We start from the raw sequence: 18,019 nt of genomic DNA on the forward strand, positions 1-18,019 counted from the left end.
CTTTATGGTAAAGCCACTATAGGCACCTTAATTAAGGACTCAGACCATGAGAAACAAGATTCTCTGGTTTGATGAATCAAACATTGAACTCTTTGGCCTGAATGCCAAGTGTCACATCTGGAGGAAACCTGGTATCATCTTTAAAGTGAAGCATGGTGGTGGCAGCATCATGCTGCTGGGACGGGAAGACTAGTCAGGTTCGAGGTAAAAATCAATGGAAAGTACAGAGAGATCCTTGATGAAAACCTGCTCCAGAGCACTCAGGTCCTCAGACTGGGGTGAAGGTTCACCTTCCAACAGGAAAATGACCCTAAGCACACAGCCAAGACAACACAGGAGTGGCTTCGGGACAAGTCTTTGAATGTCCTTGAGTGGCCCAGCCAGAGCTCGGATTTGAACCCAATCGAACATCTCTGGAGAGACCTGAAAATAGCTGTGCAGCGATGCTCCCCATCCAACCTGATAGAGCTTGAGAGGATCTGCAGATAAGAATGGGAGAAACTCCTCAAATACAGGTGTGCCAAGCTTGTAGCGTCATACCCAAGAAGACTAGAGGCGGTAATCACTGCCAGAGGTGCTTCAACAAAGTACTGAGTAAAGGGTCTGAATATCTATGTTGCAAAAAAAAAAATACAACCTGTTTTTGCTTTGTCATTATGGGGTATTGTGATGTCATTATGGGGTATTGTGATGTCATTATGGGGTATTGATGAGGGGGAAAAACTATTCAATCCATTTTAGAATAAGGCTGGAACGTAACAACATTGTGAAAATGCACTGTATAGCGTATCTGGAAACTACCTGGTGAGGGTCAGGGAAAGACGAGTCTTACAGTCCTGAGCGTTCTAAATGGCAGGCCAGTAGGTGGGGCGTTCTCTTTCCTCACTGGGTGGCATCCAATCATTCTCCGAGGGGTTTAGCCAGTGAGAATACACAGAGCAGTCATGACACTGGGTACAAGGACACAAGGACACTGGGTGCAAAGGACGCTGGTGCAAAGGACACTGGTGCAAAGGACACTGGGTGCAAAGGACACTGGGTAAAAAGCAGAGTTGGCACACACCCCCGATGTTACAGTAACGCAGTGGAGGACGGGATAGAGAGACGAGCAGAACGGAGGATAAGTGTCCCTCTGAGCGAGAGACGGAAACGAGGGAGCAAGGGGCCGTGGAGAGGAATCAGAGAGGAGAGGACAGAGAGGGACTAATGCTAGACTGTAGTACTGTGGTGCTTTCTCTCTTCCTCTGTACGGGGAGCGGTGGATTGGTTGGTCAGACAGAGCGACAGAGGAGGAAGGCAGATTAGAGTTCCCTGTGCTCGTTAGCATGGCTAGCTGATTAGCGTGTCTGTGTTCAGCCATCAGCTGGTCAGGTAGCTGTGCAGCTCTCTGGAGTTGATGCTCAGCACCACGCCCGAGTGGTTACCTAGCAACAAGGAGAGAGAGGAAGTAGTGAGACCAGAGTCAAGGGTCGGTTGGTTTTAAAAGAGAAAATACCACCTGCTTCTTTATCTTGCAACATTAAAGCATTTCCTTGATCGTTCTTTACTCTTTGACTAGATGACTGGTTGGTTCTCTTTTAACCAACCCATAGCTCTGGTTTTAATTAATACTTTGACTGGATGACTGGTTGGTTCTCTTTTAACCAACCCATAGCTCTGATTTTAATTAATACTTTGACTAGATGACTGGTTGGTTCTCTTTTAACCAACCCATAGCTCTGGTTTTAATTAATACTTTGACTGGATGACTGGTTGGTTCTCTTTCAACCAACCCATAGCTCTGATTTTAATTAATATTTCCGATTGATATAGGTATTAGAATGCTTAAAATGTTTTACCTTTAATTCACAATATCATTATGAGTTTAGTAGCTTTTATGAACAATATAACAGCAAATAGGGAATACCTTGCATTGTTAACTGTTCTGTTATCTGCCTGGGCTTGTGAGTGGTAGCAGGCTGTTCTGTTATCTGTTCTGTTATCTGCCTGGGCTTGTGAGTGGTAGCAGGCTGTTCTGTTAACTGTTCTGTTATCTGCCTGGGCTTGTGAGTGGTAGCAGGCTGTTCTGTTAACTGTTCTGTTATCTGCCTGGGCTTGTGAGTGGTAGCAGGCTGTTCTGTTAACTGCCTGGGCTTGTGAGTGGTAGCAGGCTGTTCTGTTATCTGCCTGGGCTTGTGAGTGGTAGCAGGCTGTTCTGTTAACTGTTCTGTTATCTGCCTGGGCTTGTGAGTGGTAGCAGGCTGTTCTGTTAACTGTTCTGTTATCTGCCTGGGCTTGTGAGTGGTAGCAGGCTGTTCTGTTAACTGCCTGGGCTTGTGAGTGGTAGCAGGCTGTTCTGTTAACTGTTCTGTTAACTGCCTGGGCTTGTGAGTGGTAGCAGGCTGTTCTGTTAACTGCCTGGGCTTGTGAGTGGTAGCAGGCTGTTCTGTTAACTGCCTGGGCTTGTGAGTGGTAGCAGGCTGTTCTGTTAACTGCCTGGGCTTGTGAGTGGTAGCAGGCTGTTCTGTTAACTGTTCTGTTATCTGCCTGGGCTTGTGAGTGGTAGCAGGCTGTTCTGTTAACTGTTCTGTTATCTGCCTGGGCTTGTGAGTGGTAGCAGGCTGTTCTGTTAACTGCCTGGGCTTGTGAGTGGTAGCAGGCTGTTCTGTTATCTGCCTGGGCTTGTGAGTGGTAGCAGGCTGTTCTGTTAACTGTTCTGTTAACTGCCTGGGCTTGTGAGTGGTAGCAGGCTGTTCTGTTAACTGCCTGGGCTTGTGAGTGGTAGCAGGCTGTTCTGTTAACTGCCTGGGCTTGTGAGTGGTAGCAGGCTGTTCTGTTAACTGCCTGGGCTTGTGAGTGGTAGCAGGCTGTTCTGTTAACTGCTGGGCTTGTGAGTGGTAGCAGGCTGTTCTGTTATCTGCCTGGGCTTGTGAGTGGTAGCAGGCTGTTCTGTTAACTGCCTGGGCTTGTGAGTGGTAGCAGGCTGTTCTGTTAACTGCCTGGGCTTGTGAGTGGTAGCAGGCTGTTCTGTTAACTGTTCTGTCTGCCTGGGCTTGTGAGTGGTAGCAGGCTGTTCTGTTATCTGCCTGGGCTTGTGAGTGGTAGCAGGCTGTTCTGTTAACTGTTCTGTTATCTGCTGGGCTTGTGAGTGGTAGCAGGCTGTTCTGTTAACTGTTCTGTTAACTGACTGGGCTTGTGAGTGGTAGCAGGCTGTTCTGTTAACTGTTCTGTTAACTGCCTGGGCTTGTGAGTGGTAGCAGGCTGTTCTGTTATCTGCCTGGGCTTGTGAGTGGTAGCAGGCTGTTCTGTTATCTGCCTGGGCTTGTGAGTGGTAGCAGGCTGTTCTGTTAACTGTTCTGTTATCTGCCTGGGCTTGTGAGTGGTAGCAGGCTGTTCTGTTAACTGTTCTGTTAACTGCCTGGGCTTGTGAGTGGTAGCAGGCTGTTCTGTTAACTGCCTGGGCTTGTGAGTGGTAGCAGGCTGTTCTGTTAACTGGCTGGGCTTGTGAGTGGTAGCAGGCTGTTCTGTTAACTGACTGGGCTTGTGAGTGGTAGCAGGCTGTTCTGTTAACTGACTGGGCTTGTGAGTGGTAGCAGGCTGTTCTGTTAACTGCCTGGGCTTATGAGTGGTAGCAGGCTGTTCTGTTAACTGCCTGGGCTTGTGAGTGGTAGCAGGCTGTTCTGTTATCTGCCTGGGCTTATGAGTGGTAGCAGGCTGTTCTGTTAACTGACTGGGCTGTTAACTGCCTGGGCTTATGAGTGGTAGCAGGCTGTTCTGTTATCTGCCTGGGCTTGTGAGTGGTAGCAGGCTGTTCTGTTAACTGCCTTCTGTTAACTGCCTGGGCTTGTGAGTGGTAGCAGGCTGTTCTGTTAACTGCCTGGGCTTGTGAGTGGTAGCAGGCTGTTCTGTTAACTGCCTGGGCTTGTGAGTGGTAGCAGGCTGTTCTGTTAACTGGCTGGGCTTGTGAGTGGTAGCAGGCTGTTCTGTTAACTGACTGGGCTTGTGAGTGGTAGCAGGCTGTTCTGTTAGTAGTAGTGGGTGTTAGTCCTAATCCTGATCAGGGAACAGAAGGCGGGGCTACCTTCTGCGTTACCTAGAGTCTGTGAGTCCAGGTCGTCGTCAATAAACTCCTCCCCCTGGATGATGTGCTGCGTGTCCTCACTGTGATTGACAGGGCTGGTCATCTCCTGCTCCTTCTCATTGTGCATCTGGGCGTACACGTTCCGGCCGGGCAGCTTTCTGAAAAACAGCGGAGGATAGGCATCCTCAGTCCTAAGCCAAGGACTGTGGGATTTGTAGTTTTGATAAGAGGTTTGGCTGGAGTTGTAGTTCATGTTAATGATTGACAGATTGTGGACTTTGTGCATCGGATGCAAAGTATGTGCTATTGGTGTAACTGGTGAACAAAAGACAAATCATGCACAACATATTCATGTCGAATCTAGATTCATCAAGTACATGCATTTATGTATTCTATAGACAGTATATATACAGTTGAAGTCGGAAGTTTACACACACTTAGGTTGGAGTCATTAAAACTCGTTTTTCACCCACTCCACAAATGTCAAGTTAAAAAACTACAGTTTAGGCAAGTCGGCTAGGACATCTACTTTGTGCATGACACAAGTAATTTTTCCAAGAATTGTTTACAGACAGATTATTTCACTGTATCACAATTCCAGTGGGTCAAAAGTTTACAAACACTAAGTTGACTGTGCCTTTAAACAGCTTGGAAAATTCCTGAAAATGATGTCATGGCTTTAGAAGCTTCTGATAGGCTAATTGACATCATTTGAGGCATTTGGAGTTGTACCCGTGGATGTATTTCAAGGCCTACCTTCGAACTCAGTGCCTCTTTGCTTGACATCATGGGAAAATCAAAAGAAATCAGCCAAGACATCAGAAAAAAATGGTAGACCGCCACAAGTCTGGTTCATCCTTGGGAGCAATTTCCAAATGCCTGTACAAACAATAGTATGCAAGTATAAACACCATGGGACCACGCAACCGTCATACCGCTCAGGAAGGAGACGCGTTCTGTCTCCTAGAGATGAACGTACTTTGGTGCGAAAAGTGCAAATCAATCCCAGAACAACAGCAAAGGTCCCTGTGAAGATGCTGGAGGAAACACGTACAAAACTATCTATATCCACAGTAAAACAAGTCCTATATCGTCATAACCTGATAGGCCGCTCAGCAAGGAAGAAGCCACTGCTTCCAAAACCGCCATAAAAAAGCCAGACTACGGTTTGAAACTGCATATGGGGACAAAGATCACACTTTTTGGAGAAATGTCCTCTGGTCTGATGAAATAAAAATGGCTTTTTATGGCCGTTTTGGAGCAATGGCTTCTTCCTTGCTGAGCGACCTTTCAGGTTATGTCGATGTAGGACTCGTTTTACTGTGGATATAGATAGTTTTGTATCTGTTTTCTGTTGCTGTTTCCAGCATCTTCACAAGGTCCTTTGCTGTTGTTCTGGGATTGATTTGCACTTTTCGCACCAAAGTACGTTCATCTCTAGGAGACAGAAGGCGTCTCCTTCCTGAGCGGTATGACGGTTGCGTGGTCCCGTGGTGTTTATACTTGCAAACTATTGTTTGTACAGATGAACGTGATACCCTCAGCCGTTTGGAAATTGCTCCCAATGATGAACCAGACTTGTAGAGGTCCACCATTTTTTTCTGAGGTCTTGGCTGATTTCTTTTGATTTCCCCATGATGTCAAGCAAAGAGGCAGTGAGTGTGAAGGTAGGCCTTGAAATACATCCACAGGTACACCTCCAATTAACTCAAATTATGTCAATTAGCCTATCAGAAGCTTCTAAAGCCATGACATAATTTTCTGGAATTTTCCAAGCTGTTTACAGGCACAGTCAACTTAGTGTATGTAAACTTCTGACCCACTGGAATTGTGATACAGTGAGTTATACAGTGGGGCAAAAAAGTATTTAGTCAGCCACCAATTGTGCAAGTTCTCCCACTTAAAAAGTTAAGAGAGGCCTGTAATTTTCATCATAGGTACACTTCAACTATGACAGACAAAATGAGAAGAAAAAAAATCCAGAAAATCACATTGTAGGATTTTTAATGAATTAATTTGCAAATTATGGTGGAAAATAAGTATTTGGTCAATAACAAAAGTTTATCTCAATACTTTGTTATATACCCTTTGTTGGCAATGACAAGAGGTCAAATGTTTTCTGTAAGTCTTCACAAGGTTTTCACACACTTCACTAGGTCCCCCCATGTGGTTCTGGGATTTTTGCTCACCGTTCTTGTGATCATTTTGACCCCACGGGGTGAGATCTTGCGTGGAGCCCCAGATCGAGGGAGATTATCAGTGGTCTTGTATGTCTTCCATTTCCTAATAATTGCTCCCACGGTTGATTTCTTCAAACCAAGCTGCCTAGCTATTGCAGATTCAGTCTTCCCAGTCTGGTGCAGGTCTACAATTTTGTTTCTGGTGTCCTTTGACAGCTCTTTGTTCTTGGCCATAGTGGAGTTTGGAGTGTGACTGTTTGAGATTGTGGACAGATGTCTTTTATACTGATAACAAGTTCAAACAGGTGCCATTAATACAGGTAACAAGTGGAGGACAGAGGAGCCTCTTAAAGAAGACGTTACAGGTCTGTGAGAGCCAGAAATCTTGCTTGTTTGTAGGTGACCAAATACTTATTTTCCACCATTTTTTGCAAATAAATTCATTAAAAATCCTACAATGTGATTTTCAGGATTTTTTTTCTCATTTTGTCTGTCATAGTTGAATTGTACCTATGATAATAATTACAGGCCTCTCTCATCTTTTTAAGTGGGAGAACTTGCACAATTGGTGGCTGACTAAATACTTTTTTGCCCCACTGTTAGTGAAATAATCTGTCTGTAAACAATTGTTGGAAAAATTACTTGTGTCATGCACAAAGTAGATGCCCTAACCGACTTGCCAAAACTATAGTTTGTTAACAAGAAATTTGTGGAGTGGTTGAAAAATGAGTTTTAATGACTCCAACCTAAGTGTATGTAAACTTCCGACTTCAACTGTATGTATTCACCTACTGTATCTTGATACATGCAGTTATGTTTTCATCTGTAGTCATGGTTATGTTTTCATCTGTAGTCATGGTTATGTTTTCATCTGTAGTCATGGTTATGTTTTCATCTGTAGTCATGGTTATGTTTTCATCTGTGGTCATGGTTATGTTTTCATCTGTAGTCATGGTTATGTTTTCATCTGTAATCATGCAATGCTTCAGAGGAGGACTGGCCAGTAAAAGTGCCCAGTGCAAATCTCAGAAATGTAAGTCTAAAATAGCCTGGTCCCAGATCTGTTTGTGCTTTAGTCTACTCTATTGTCATTGTCGAGTAAAATCATGTTTTGCATGAGAATTCCATAAGTAGTTGGCAAGAGAGCAGCAACAGACTGGCAGCCATGCAGGCTAAGTCTATAAGACCCACCTCTTGAACTTGTAGAGGATGAAGGATCCAGTAGCGAGGAGGCTGATGAGGAAGATGACAGAGAGAGCCCAGACTCCAGGACCTGCCACTCCACCCTGAGAACCTGCAGGGGAGACAGACAACACACAAACATTATGATATGACACACACACACACACACACACACACACACACACACACACACACACAAGCATAGCCAACGCACATCAGATGGGAAATGAACACAGGGTAGGTAACACACACACACCTCCTGTGGATGTGGGCCCCTGAGACACAAACAAGATTATAGCTGCCATGTCACAATAAACCCCAACAGAAATGCTAACACTCCATTCCACTCCGCTTCAATAAACCCCAACAGAAATGCTAACACTCCATTCCACTCCGCTTCAATAAACCCCAACAGAAATGCTAACACTCCATTCCACTCCGCTTCAATAAACCCCAACAGAAATGCTAACACTCCATTCCACTCCGCTTCAATAAACCCCAACAGAAATGCTAACACTCCATTCCACTCCGCTTCAATAAACGCCACACAGTGTTCAACAGACAACACACACCACACGGTCAGGAGAAGAGATCCGTAACCAAACTGTCCAAGAAAAGATCAAGTTCAAAAGGAAAGGGGATAGATTAGACATCATTGAAACATATTGTTTACCTCTGCAGATTTTGTGAAAAAATATCTAACATTTTAGCAATTTAGTAGGTAAAAACTTAGGGAAATAACACTGAAAGCAGAGAGCAGGTAACAGGAACCTCAAACCAATCAGATTGGAGGAAAGGTAGGCTCCTTTTGAGAAAGCAGGAAGTAAAAGTGAGAAAAAGGTTGTGTGGAGTGACTAACACGCACTGATCTCCGTCGCTCTCGTGGACGACTCATTAGCTACTAGTCATTTGAAATAGATTGATAAAAACTCAATTATCCATTCAGAGTGTAACATGAAACCAAATAATGAAATGGAGAAATTATCTATCATGAAATCATATTTACAACATCACAATGGCATGATTACAGGAATTAGAACGGTAATACAGGATGCTTTGGTTACCTGCGTTCGGGTCAGCTAGCGTCACCAACACCTGTAGACCTCCTCGTACGATGAAGCTAACGTTGTTGTCGTTGAAGGCCTGCTTGATGGCAGGGATACGCTGTGGAAGAAGTGTAAAACACAACCATTACACAGAGGTAAATTGCAGCAGTGAGTGACATTTATTTAACTATACCAATATGTACTTGCTGTCGACTGTGGCAGTTGTGAAAAAAAAGTCAACAGTTGAACGAGTTGCCGAGGTAATTGGAAATAAATATTTTTTAATGAATTAGGCTATTTTCTCTTGACTCATATGGTTTATCGACTAGACACTCAGGGACAATATGGACACAGATATAAAAAGTGTTTTAATGAATTAGGCTATTTTCTCTTGACTCATATGGTTTATCGACTAGACACTCAGGGACAATATGGACACAGATATAAAAAGTGAATACTATTTATGAATCAGGATTGGGCTCGATTCCATTTCAATTCCAGTCAATTCAGGAAGAACACTAAAATTCCAATTCCAATTCTCTTCAACGCTTTTCGATGAGGAACATTTGGAATTGGAGTTTGGTTTTTATTTTTGAATTGACTGGATTTGAAATTAAATTGACCCCAATCCGGATATGAACGGATTACCTTATCCACAAACACGCTCCTCTTATCACGCTGGCTCTCTGGTGGGAGAACGTACAGGTCAGCTGTGGTGGGCAGGCCCCGCTTCACCATGGTTACCAGGGACACCTGGGGGATACCTGTGATCTGGGGGTTAAAGGTCATGGTCAAAAACGACCCCTTATGGGACTTGTGTACCCTGTTACGACCTGGTAACATGTTAGACCCATCTCCAAATGTGTTTTTTTCTCCCCAATATTATCATCTCTATCAAATCGAACCATTGAACATATTGAGGCCAATGCAGATACTATCATGATGTTTCCTGAAGAATAGAGTGCTTGTGTTACGTTACAGCATCAGGTCATGTATGAGGTGAGTACAGTAGACCCACCTTTGACAATATCTTGGTGACCACCTGACCCACGTCCTCCCTCCACTCTGGAATGTTTGGGTTGAGGCGGTCCAGGTTACTGCTGAAGGCAAGGGGGATGACCTGGAAACGGTCTGGGATCAAATAGAACACACAGGAAGTCAACACCAAAGGCAACCATTTTGGGTTACAGCATTCAGAATGAACAATAATGGAAGCCCCCATATTAATGACACCATATTCATTTCTACTGTTTGGAGTCTTTAGAATAAGTCAACAGTTTCTCATTATCCTACAACGCCTGCTTCTGCAGTATGTTTATTCTGTATCGTCAGTTCCCTTGGGGGTAAGATAATACAGTACATTTCTGCTCAATTAGCAATCTCTCATGAATAAATCAAACTCCTCTATGGACATCGTTACCCAGTGACACAGCAGCACATGACATCATGGAGAACCCAGGAACTAGAGCTATTAAAAACAAAAAAAATAAGTAATAAAAGAAATTCACTCGAGCACCACACACTCCACCGATGCTCTACCGAGGTTTCCCTGTTGACAGCTTTGACCTACTACAGTAGCTACAGTATGTTGGTCTATCGTGATTCACACAATGTGTATGGAGGTTGCTTAGGAAATCAAACAGCCTGGATAGGACAACGGTAGACAGTGTCCTTCGCTCCTAAATAACTCAGATAATACTTTTATTTCCCTTTTTTCTTTTGACCCATAGACAATCAGGGGAAATGCAGAATTTCAAAAGTGTCACACAATTGGAGGGTGAATTGTAGGCTGCAATCACACCCTGTCCTTTGCCACTCAACAATGCTTTTATGAGCCATCTACAGTATAGTGGTTCTCGGCAACGGCCAGACGGATCATGACGAGGGGCGGGAGGTGTGTTGTGTACCTCATTTCAAGTTGGTTTGTGAATTTTCATAGATTTTTATTAGTGGCATATTGAATTTAACATTGAGCTTCAACCAATGCATATACACATAACGTAATTCATATAATAACATCATAAATAGTTGATGTACATCTAGGTTTGCAAAGCTACTGGTACTTTACCAAAGTTACCGGAATCATCAGTAATCTATGGTAATCTATCGTAACTTTGGTAATTTATACTTGAATAACTTGTAAAAAATGTATTCATTTATATCTGTGTCCACATTGTCCATGAGTTTCTAGTAGAGAAAATAGCCTAATTAATGAAAATAGCATCTCATCAACAATTAACTCTGCAACTCGTCCAGCTAATGACTTTTTTCCACAACTGTCACCAGTTTGATGGCAAAACATTGACAACCAATACATATTGACATAGTAAAATAAAAAAAGTGTATAAATATATATATAAAGGATGTGTCATGCTGAAACACTCATATTAAACACCAGTGGTAATCACTAAGTTGATGGTTTATATTTAGGATAAGGTTTTACAGCTTTGTCATTCAATTTTTTATTTGAAATTGTAATTATTTATGTGACATATTTTACATGTGATAAGGCTACACCTAGGGCCAGAGACAATTACAGACACCTGCAAAAATCTATATCAAATCCTTGAAAGATACAAAAATTCTGGTATATATCAATAATAATTAGCACTGTAATGTTCCCTCTCTCTTACCGTAGACGTGGACGTTCTTGGTGTCCTGCACCATGGAGCGTCCGTTAGAGGCCTGGACGGTGACAGACACCTCTCCTTCCTCAGGGAACCTCGTTATCAGACTGTTCCCCAGGGACATCTTGGGCTGAATGGGACGCATTAAAATACATTGATTCGTTCACCAGTGCTAAGCTTAGTTTTTTTCTCTTCACAAAGAGAATTTGGCCTATGGCTCAGATCAACCCTTGAGGTTTAGCTTCCATCACCTACTGGAGAAACATTTAAACCTGTAGGTTGTGTGTGCGTGAGGTGTGTGTTAGTATACACTACCTGCAGGTTGTGTGTGAGTAAGGTGTGTGTGTGTGTGTATGGTGTGTGTTAGTATACATTACCTGTAGGTTGTGTGTGTGTGTGTAAGGTGTGTGTTAGTATACATTACCTGTAGGTTATGTGTGTGTGAGGTGTGTGTTAGTATACATTACCTGTAGGTTGTCTGTGTGTGTGTAAGGTGTGTGTTAGTATACATTACCTGTAGGTTGTGTGTGTGTGAGGTGTGTGTTAGTATACATTACCTGTAGGTTGTCTGTGTGTGTGTAAGGTGTGTGTTAGTATACATTACCTGTAGGTTGTCTGTGTGTGTGTAAGGTGTGTGTTAGTATACATTACCTGTAGGTTGTGTGTGTGTGTGTGTGTGTGTGTGTGTGTGTGTGTGTGTGTGTGTGTGTGTGTGTGTGTGTGTGTGTGTGTGTGTGTGTGTGAGTGTGAGGTGTGTGCCAGTATACATTACCTGCAGGTTGTGTGTGTGTGTGTGTGTGTATGTGTGTGTATGTATGTGTGTGTGTGTGTGAGTGTGTGTGTGTATGTGTGTGTATGTATGTGTGTGTGTGTGTGTGTGTGTGTGTGTGTGTGTGTGTGTGTGTGTGTGTGTGTGTGTGTGTGTGTGTCAGTATACATTACCTGCAGGTTGTCTCCTATCCACCAGTAGAAGACAGTCAGGTTGGCCTCAAAGGGAAGTACCACAGCTGTCAGGTTGACTTCCTGGTTAATCCCGGCGATGGGAACTACTTCTAGGTGAACTTCCTGTAGAGGGGCTGTGACCTGGATATATATGGTGGCCTGGTCATATCCGGCAACGTTCTCAGCCTTGACGGTGACGCGGTAGACTCCCTGCTGTTCGTAGCGGTGCTGGATGGGTTCGTCTGTCACCGTCAGATTCTGGTAGATGGCCCTCATCCCGTCCCCCAGATCCACCTGGTACTTAGTGCTGCTGGTGTCACCCTGGGTGAGGGAGGAGGTACAGGAAGAGAACGTCACTGAACTGAGAACTGGGATAAACTAATGCTCTATTTCATCTAGTTGCAGTTATAAGGAGTCGCGTGTGAGTCATCATACACTTGCATTCGGAAAACAGGGGGGAAATCTCTTTTTATTTATTTAGTTTTTATTTCACCTTTATTTAACCAGGTAGGCAAGTTGAGAACAAGTTCTCATTTACAACTGCGACCTGGCCAAGATAAAGCAAAGCAGTAACACATACAACAACACAGAATTACACATGGAGTAAACAAACATACAGTCAATAATACAGTAGAAAAATAAGTCTATATACGATGTGAGCAAGTGAGGTGAGATAAGGGAGGTAAAGGCAAAAAAAGGCCATGGTGGCGAAGTAAATACAATATAGCAAGTAAAACACTGGAATGGTAGATTTGCAGTGGAAGAATGTGCAAAGTAGAGATAGAAATAATGGGGTGCAAAGGAGCAAAATAAATAAATACAGTAGGGAAAGAGGTAGTTGTTTGGGCTAAATTATAGGTGGGCTATGTACAGGTGCAGTAATCTGTGAGCTGCTCTGACAGCTGTTGCCTAAAGCTAGTGAGGGAGATAAGTGTTTCCAGTTTCAGAGATTTTTGGTGGTGGATTTTTTTTTTAGTTCATTCCAGTCATTGGCAGCAGAGAACTGGAAGGAGAGGCGGCCAAAGGATGAATTGGTTTTGGAGGTGACCAGAGAGATATACCTGCTGGAGCGTGTGCTACAGGTGGGTGCTGCTAGGGTGACAAGCGAGCTGAGATAAGGGGGGACTTTACCTAGCAGGGTCTTGTAGATGACATGGAGCCAGAAGTATACAGAATGGTGTCGTCTGCGTAGAGGTGGTTCAGAGACTCACCTGGCTATGGCTATTACTAACTGGCTATTGTTACAATCACACAGACAAAGTCACAAAAACACATACATTTACTCCACACAGCCACACACAACTACCCCACCCCCAGGATTTGCTCTCAATTCTGACATAAGTAAACAGTACCTGCTCCTGGTGGACAATGAAGGTGATGTCATCACCAGGCGCCACAGCCAGCATCTGTCCTTTGATGCCCAGCTGGAGGCCTCTGGGCGGCAGCAGAGGACAGGTGTGCTGCTTGGCGCTCTGCTGCTTGTTCACTCCCCCTTCACACAAGTTGGACACAACCTTCCTGTACCTGCAACACAGCCGTACCAACGCCAGAAAACAGGGAGACTTGAGGTGTCTTATCGGTAGGGTAGAGATGGGTGTACTAAAACAATCATTATGGACTTTCCTTTATTGAGATAAGGTAGGGAGAGTGGTGAAAGTAATGTGTATGTGTTAGGGTTAGGTTTTGGGTTAGGGGTTAGGGAAAATAGGAATTTGAATGGGACTGAATTGTATGTCCCCACAAGGTTAGCTGCACAAGATTGTGTGTGTGTGTGTGTGTGTGTGTGTGTGTGTGTGTGTGTGTGTGTGTGTGTGTGTGTGTGTGTGTGTGTGTGTGTGTGTGTGTGTGCGAGTCCTTGCGTGTATGCTACTATTCCTCACCCAGTACTGGACTCAAAGTTGTGTCCCTGGTGACAGTCGTCAGGCGGTGAGTCTGGGTCGTGCCAGAAGTCAGCGAAGCATCTATCTCCCTCTGTTTTGAGGCTCTGGGCACGTTCAAACCCATAGTCACTGAACACACAGAGGAAGAGGAGAACGTTACCCCCAGACATTGACCTAAGGCTAGTTAGTGTTGCTCCCCCTGATGGTTGAGGTTAGGATTGGAGGATGGTAAACTGGTTCTAGAACAGTAGATAAGGGTAAACTGGTTCTAGAACAGTAGATAAGGGTAAACTGGTCCTAGAACAGTAGATAAGGGTAAACTGGTCCTAGAACAGTAGACAAGGGTAAACTGGTCCTAGAACAGTAGATAAGGGTAAACTGGTTCTAGAACAGTAGATAAGGGTAAATTGGTTCTAGAACAGTAGATAAGGGTAAACTGGTCCTAGAACAGTAGATAAGGGTAAACTGGTCCTAGAACAGTAGATAAGGGTAAACTGGTCCTAGAACAGTAGACAAGGGTAAACTGGTCCTAGAACAGTAGATAAGGGTAAACTGGTTCTAGAACAGTAGATAAGGGTAAATTGGTCCTAGAACAGTAGATAAGGGTAAACTGGTTCTAGAACAGTAGATAAGGGTAAACTGGTTCTAGAACAGTAGATAAGGGTAAACTGGTCCTAGAACAGTAGATATGGGTAAGCTGGTTCTAGAACAGTAGATAAGGGTAAACTGGTTCTAGAACAGTAGATAAGGGTAAACTGGTTCTAGAACAGTAGATAAGGGTAAACTGGTCCTAGAACAGTAGATAAGGGTAAACTGGTCCTAGAACAGTAGATAAGGGTAAACTGGTTCTAGAACAGTAGATAAGGGTAAATTGGTCCTAGAACAGTAGATAAGGGTAAACTGGTTCTAGAACAGTAGATAAGGGTAAACTGGTTCTAGAACAGTAGATAAGGGTAAACTGGTTCTAGAACAGTAGATAAGGGTAAACTGGTTCTAGAACAGTAGATAAGGGTAAACTGGTCCTAGAACAGTAGATATGGTGGTTCTAGAACAGTAGATAAGGGTAAACTGGTCCTAGAACAGTAGACAAGGGTAAACTGGTCCTAGAACAGTAGATAAGGGTAAACTGGTTCTAGAACAGTAGATAAGGGTAAATTGGTCCTAGAACAGTAGATAAGGGTAAACTGGTTCTAGAACAGTAGATAAGGGTAAACTGGTTCTAGAACAGTAGATAGGGTAAACTGATTCTAGAACAGTAGATAAGGGTAAGTTAGTCCTAGAACAGTAGATAAGGGTAAACTGGTTCTAGAACAGTAGATAAGGGTAAACTGGTCCTAGAACAGTAGATAAGGGTAAACTGGTTCTAGAACAGTAGATAAGGGTAAACTGGTTCTAGAACAGTAGATAGGGTAAACTGATTCTAGAACAGTAGATAAGGGTAAGTTAGTCCTAGAACAGTAGATAAGGGTAAACTGGTTCTAGAACAGTAGATAAGGGTAAATTGGTCCTAGAACAGTAGATAAGGGTAAACTGGTTCTAGAACAGTAGATAAGGGTAAACTGGTTCTAGAACAGTAGATAGGGGTAAACTGATTCTAGAACAGTAGATAAGGGTAAGTTAGTCCTAGAACAGTAGATAAGGGTAAACTGGTTCTAGAACAGTAGATAGGGGTAAACTGATTCTAGAACAGTAGATAAGGGTAAGTTAGTCCTAGAACAGTAGATAAGGGTAAACTGGTTCTAGAACAGTAGATAAGGGTAAACTGGTCCTAGAACAGTAGATAAGGGTAAACTGGTCCTAGAACAGTAGATAAGGGTAAACTGGTTCTAGAACAGTAGATAGGGGTAAATTGGTTCTAGAACAGTAGATAAGGGTAAGTTAGTCCTAGAACAGTAGATAAGGGTAAACTGGTCCTAGAACAGTAGACAAGGGTAAACTGGTCCTAGAACAGTAGATAAGGGTAAACTGGTTCTAGAACAGTAGATAAGGGTAAATTGGTCCTAGAACAGTAGATAAGGGTAAACTGGTCCTAGAACAGTAGATAAGGGTAAACTGGTCCTAGAACAGTAGATAAGGGTAAACTGGTTCTAGAACAGTGGATAAGGGTAAACTGGTCCTAGAACAGTAGATAAGGGTAAGTTCCTTCCAGTTTGCAGAGAAAGGGCAAAGGTCAAATACAGTTCATGAGCTCAATGATCGATAGACACCAACATCACACACGCCAACAGGATCAATATCAATTATCTAGTCTACATACAGCATCGATTGATTGTTTATAGTGAATTACAGTGTTATTCTCATTCAGGAACAGAGTTGGAAATGAAAGATGATCCTCATTGAAAATACTTCTATTGGATTTTCAATTAATCTCCTAAGCAGAAAAGGAATCGAAGCCTAACCCTGACTGTGACGCATATCATATCTGTTTATCTCAAGTCTATACCTTAAGTATAGTCTATTGCACTAGAGTGTGTTGGCTCTGGTGTGGTGTCTCACCAGTTGAAGTCTTTCTCGGAGCACTGGCAGGGCTTGGTAGTCAGGGCGGAGGTGTAGCTCCTCCCCTTGATACAGAACGCAGTGTCCTTCCTCTTCCTGAAACTCCTCTCCTGACCCATGATGCACTTCTCTCCCTGAGGAGGGCCAAAAGTATACATTTGCTAACTGTAAAGGTGCAGGATACACACAACATTTTTAAAAGACAGGAGTGTGTGTGTGTGTGTGTGTGTGTGTGTGTGTGTGTGTGTGTGTGTGTGTGTGTGTGTGTGTGTGTGTGTGTGTGTGTGTGAGAGAGTGTGTGAGTGTATGTGTGTTGAGTACCTGCAGATCTGTGAGTTTCCAGGAGTCGTAGTCTCCCTCTGTACATTGTCTGGGGAATGACTGTCTGAAGTCCACCTTGACCAGCTCCCAGTCTGACCGATAGCTGATGTGACCGAACACCCTGGAGGGAGAGACACACAGGAGAAATACAGATCTAATATGATCATATTATCATCACTTTGATGTCTGTTTACTGTCTACTGTCTTAGAAAACTGTAGATATTTCTTCATCAAGACTCGAGACGTGACTCCTGTACCATATCCACTGTCCACGGTCTCAGCCAACCCCCTCTTTTGGGAACAAGGCAGTCTGAAAGTAGCATTGTGACATGACAGCGCTCCAGCCAGACTCTTTTCATCAGCACTAATGAGTAGGGATCCACTTAAGGGCTCCTGGAAATGATACCTTTCTATAGTCCATACTTTGCATATTAAACACACAGATGCCCCAGTAAATTATGAGGGCCTCCAAAGCCATTGACTGCTCTGCACATAAGATTGGCTTGGCGTTAATGTGTTTTTATAAACTCAAAGGCATTCATAAAAGCATCGAATGATAGAAGATCATATTGAGTTGTACAATGTATATCCACTAGGTGGCGATATACCATTAAGTAAAAAAGGAGGAAATACAAAAATGTACTTGTGTATTTAAAATGGAACAATTCCAAGTCCGCATGTTCTTTAAGGAACAAATTGATGTGAAAACATGGCATCAGTTGTGTTATGTGTGCGACAATGTAACCCGGGTGTCTGGTTAGACTGTAAACTCTTCTTCCGGACTCATATCAAACATCTCCAATCCAAAATCGAATCTAGAATCGGCTTTCTATTTCACAACAAAGCCTCCTTCACGCAAGCCGCCAAACTTACACTAGTAAAAATGACTATCCTACCGACCCTCGACTTCGGCGATGTCATCTACAAAATATCTTCCAATACTCTACTTAGCAAATTTGATGTAGTCTATCACAGTGCCATCCGTTTTGTTACCAAATCACCTTATACCACCCACCACTGCGACCTGTATGCTCTAGTCGGCTGGCCCTCGCTACATATTCGTCGCCAGTCCCACTGGCTCCTGGTCATCTATAAGTCTATGCTAGGTAAAGCTCCGCCTTATCTCAGCTCACTGGTCACGATAACACCCACCCGTAGCAGGTGCTCCAGCAGGTAAATCTCACTGGTCATCCCCAAAGCCAACACCTCCTTTGGCTGCCTTTCCTTCCAGTTCTCTGCTGCCAATGCCTGGAACGAATTGCAAAAATCGCTGAAGCTGGAGACT

The 18,019-nt window shown here is 43.5% G+C and overlaps 1 protein-coding gene across 3 annotated transcripts in view; it reads right to left on the reverse strand.

Moving 5' to 3' along the window:
- Positions 1-679: 679 nt before the first annotated feature.
- The window catches only part of LOC112239867 (VPS10 domain-containing receptor SorCS2-like), a 450,420-nt gene continuing 433,080 nt past the window's right edge, over positions 680-18,019 (reverse strand). The window contains exons 15-26 of one of the 3 annotated variants that reach the window (XM_042298460.1): positions 16,735-16,855; positions 16,414-16,547; positions 13,918-14,046; positions 13,390-13,561; positions 12,038-12,358; positions 11,102-11,225; positions 9,487-9,599; positions 9,117-9,239; positions 8,487-8,586; positions 7,432-7,534; positions 4,061-4,218; positions 680-1,424 (exon numbers count right to left, since the gene is read on the reverse strand). In XM_042298460.1, coding sequence (XP_042154394.1) covers positions 1,360-1,424; positions 4,061-4,218; positions 7,432-7,534; positions 8,487-8,586; positions 9,117-9,239; positions 9,487-9,599; positions 11,102-11,225; positions 12,038-12,358; positions 13,390-13,561; positions 13,918-14,046; positions 16,414-16,547; positions 16,735-16,855 — 1,663 coding nt within the window. In that variant the 3' untranslated portion in view covers positions 680-1,359. Of the gene's footprint in view, positions 1,425-4,060; positions 4,264-7,431; positions 7,535-8,486; positions 8,587-9,116; positions 9,240-9,486; positions 9,600-11,101; positions 11,226-12,037; positions 12,359-13,389; positions 13,562-13,917; positions 14,047-16,413; positions 16,548-16,734; positions 16,856-18,019 lie in introns of all 3 variants that reach the window. The other 2 variants (XM_042298459.1, XM_042298458.1) reach the window with 2 other exon arrangements.

This window comes from Oncorhynchus tshawytscha, linkage group LG15, assembly GCF_018296145.1.
Source record: "Oncorhynchus tshawytscha isolate Ot180627B linkage group LG15, Otsh_v2.0, whole genome shotgun sequence".
Taxonomy (NCBI): domain Eukaryota; kingdom Metazoa; phylum Chordata; class Actinopteri; order Salmoniformes; family Salmonidae; genus Oncorhynchus; species Oncorhynchus tshawytscha.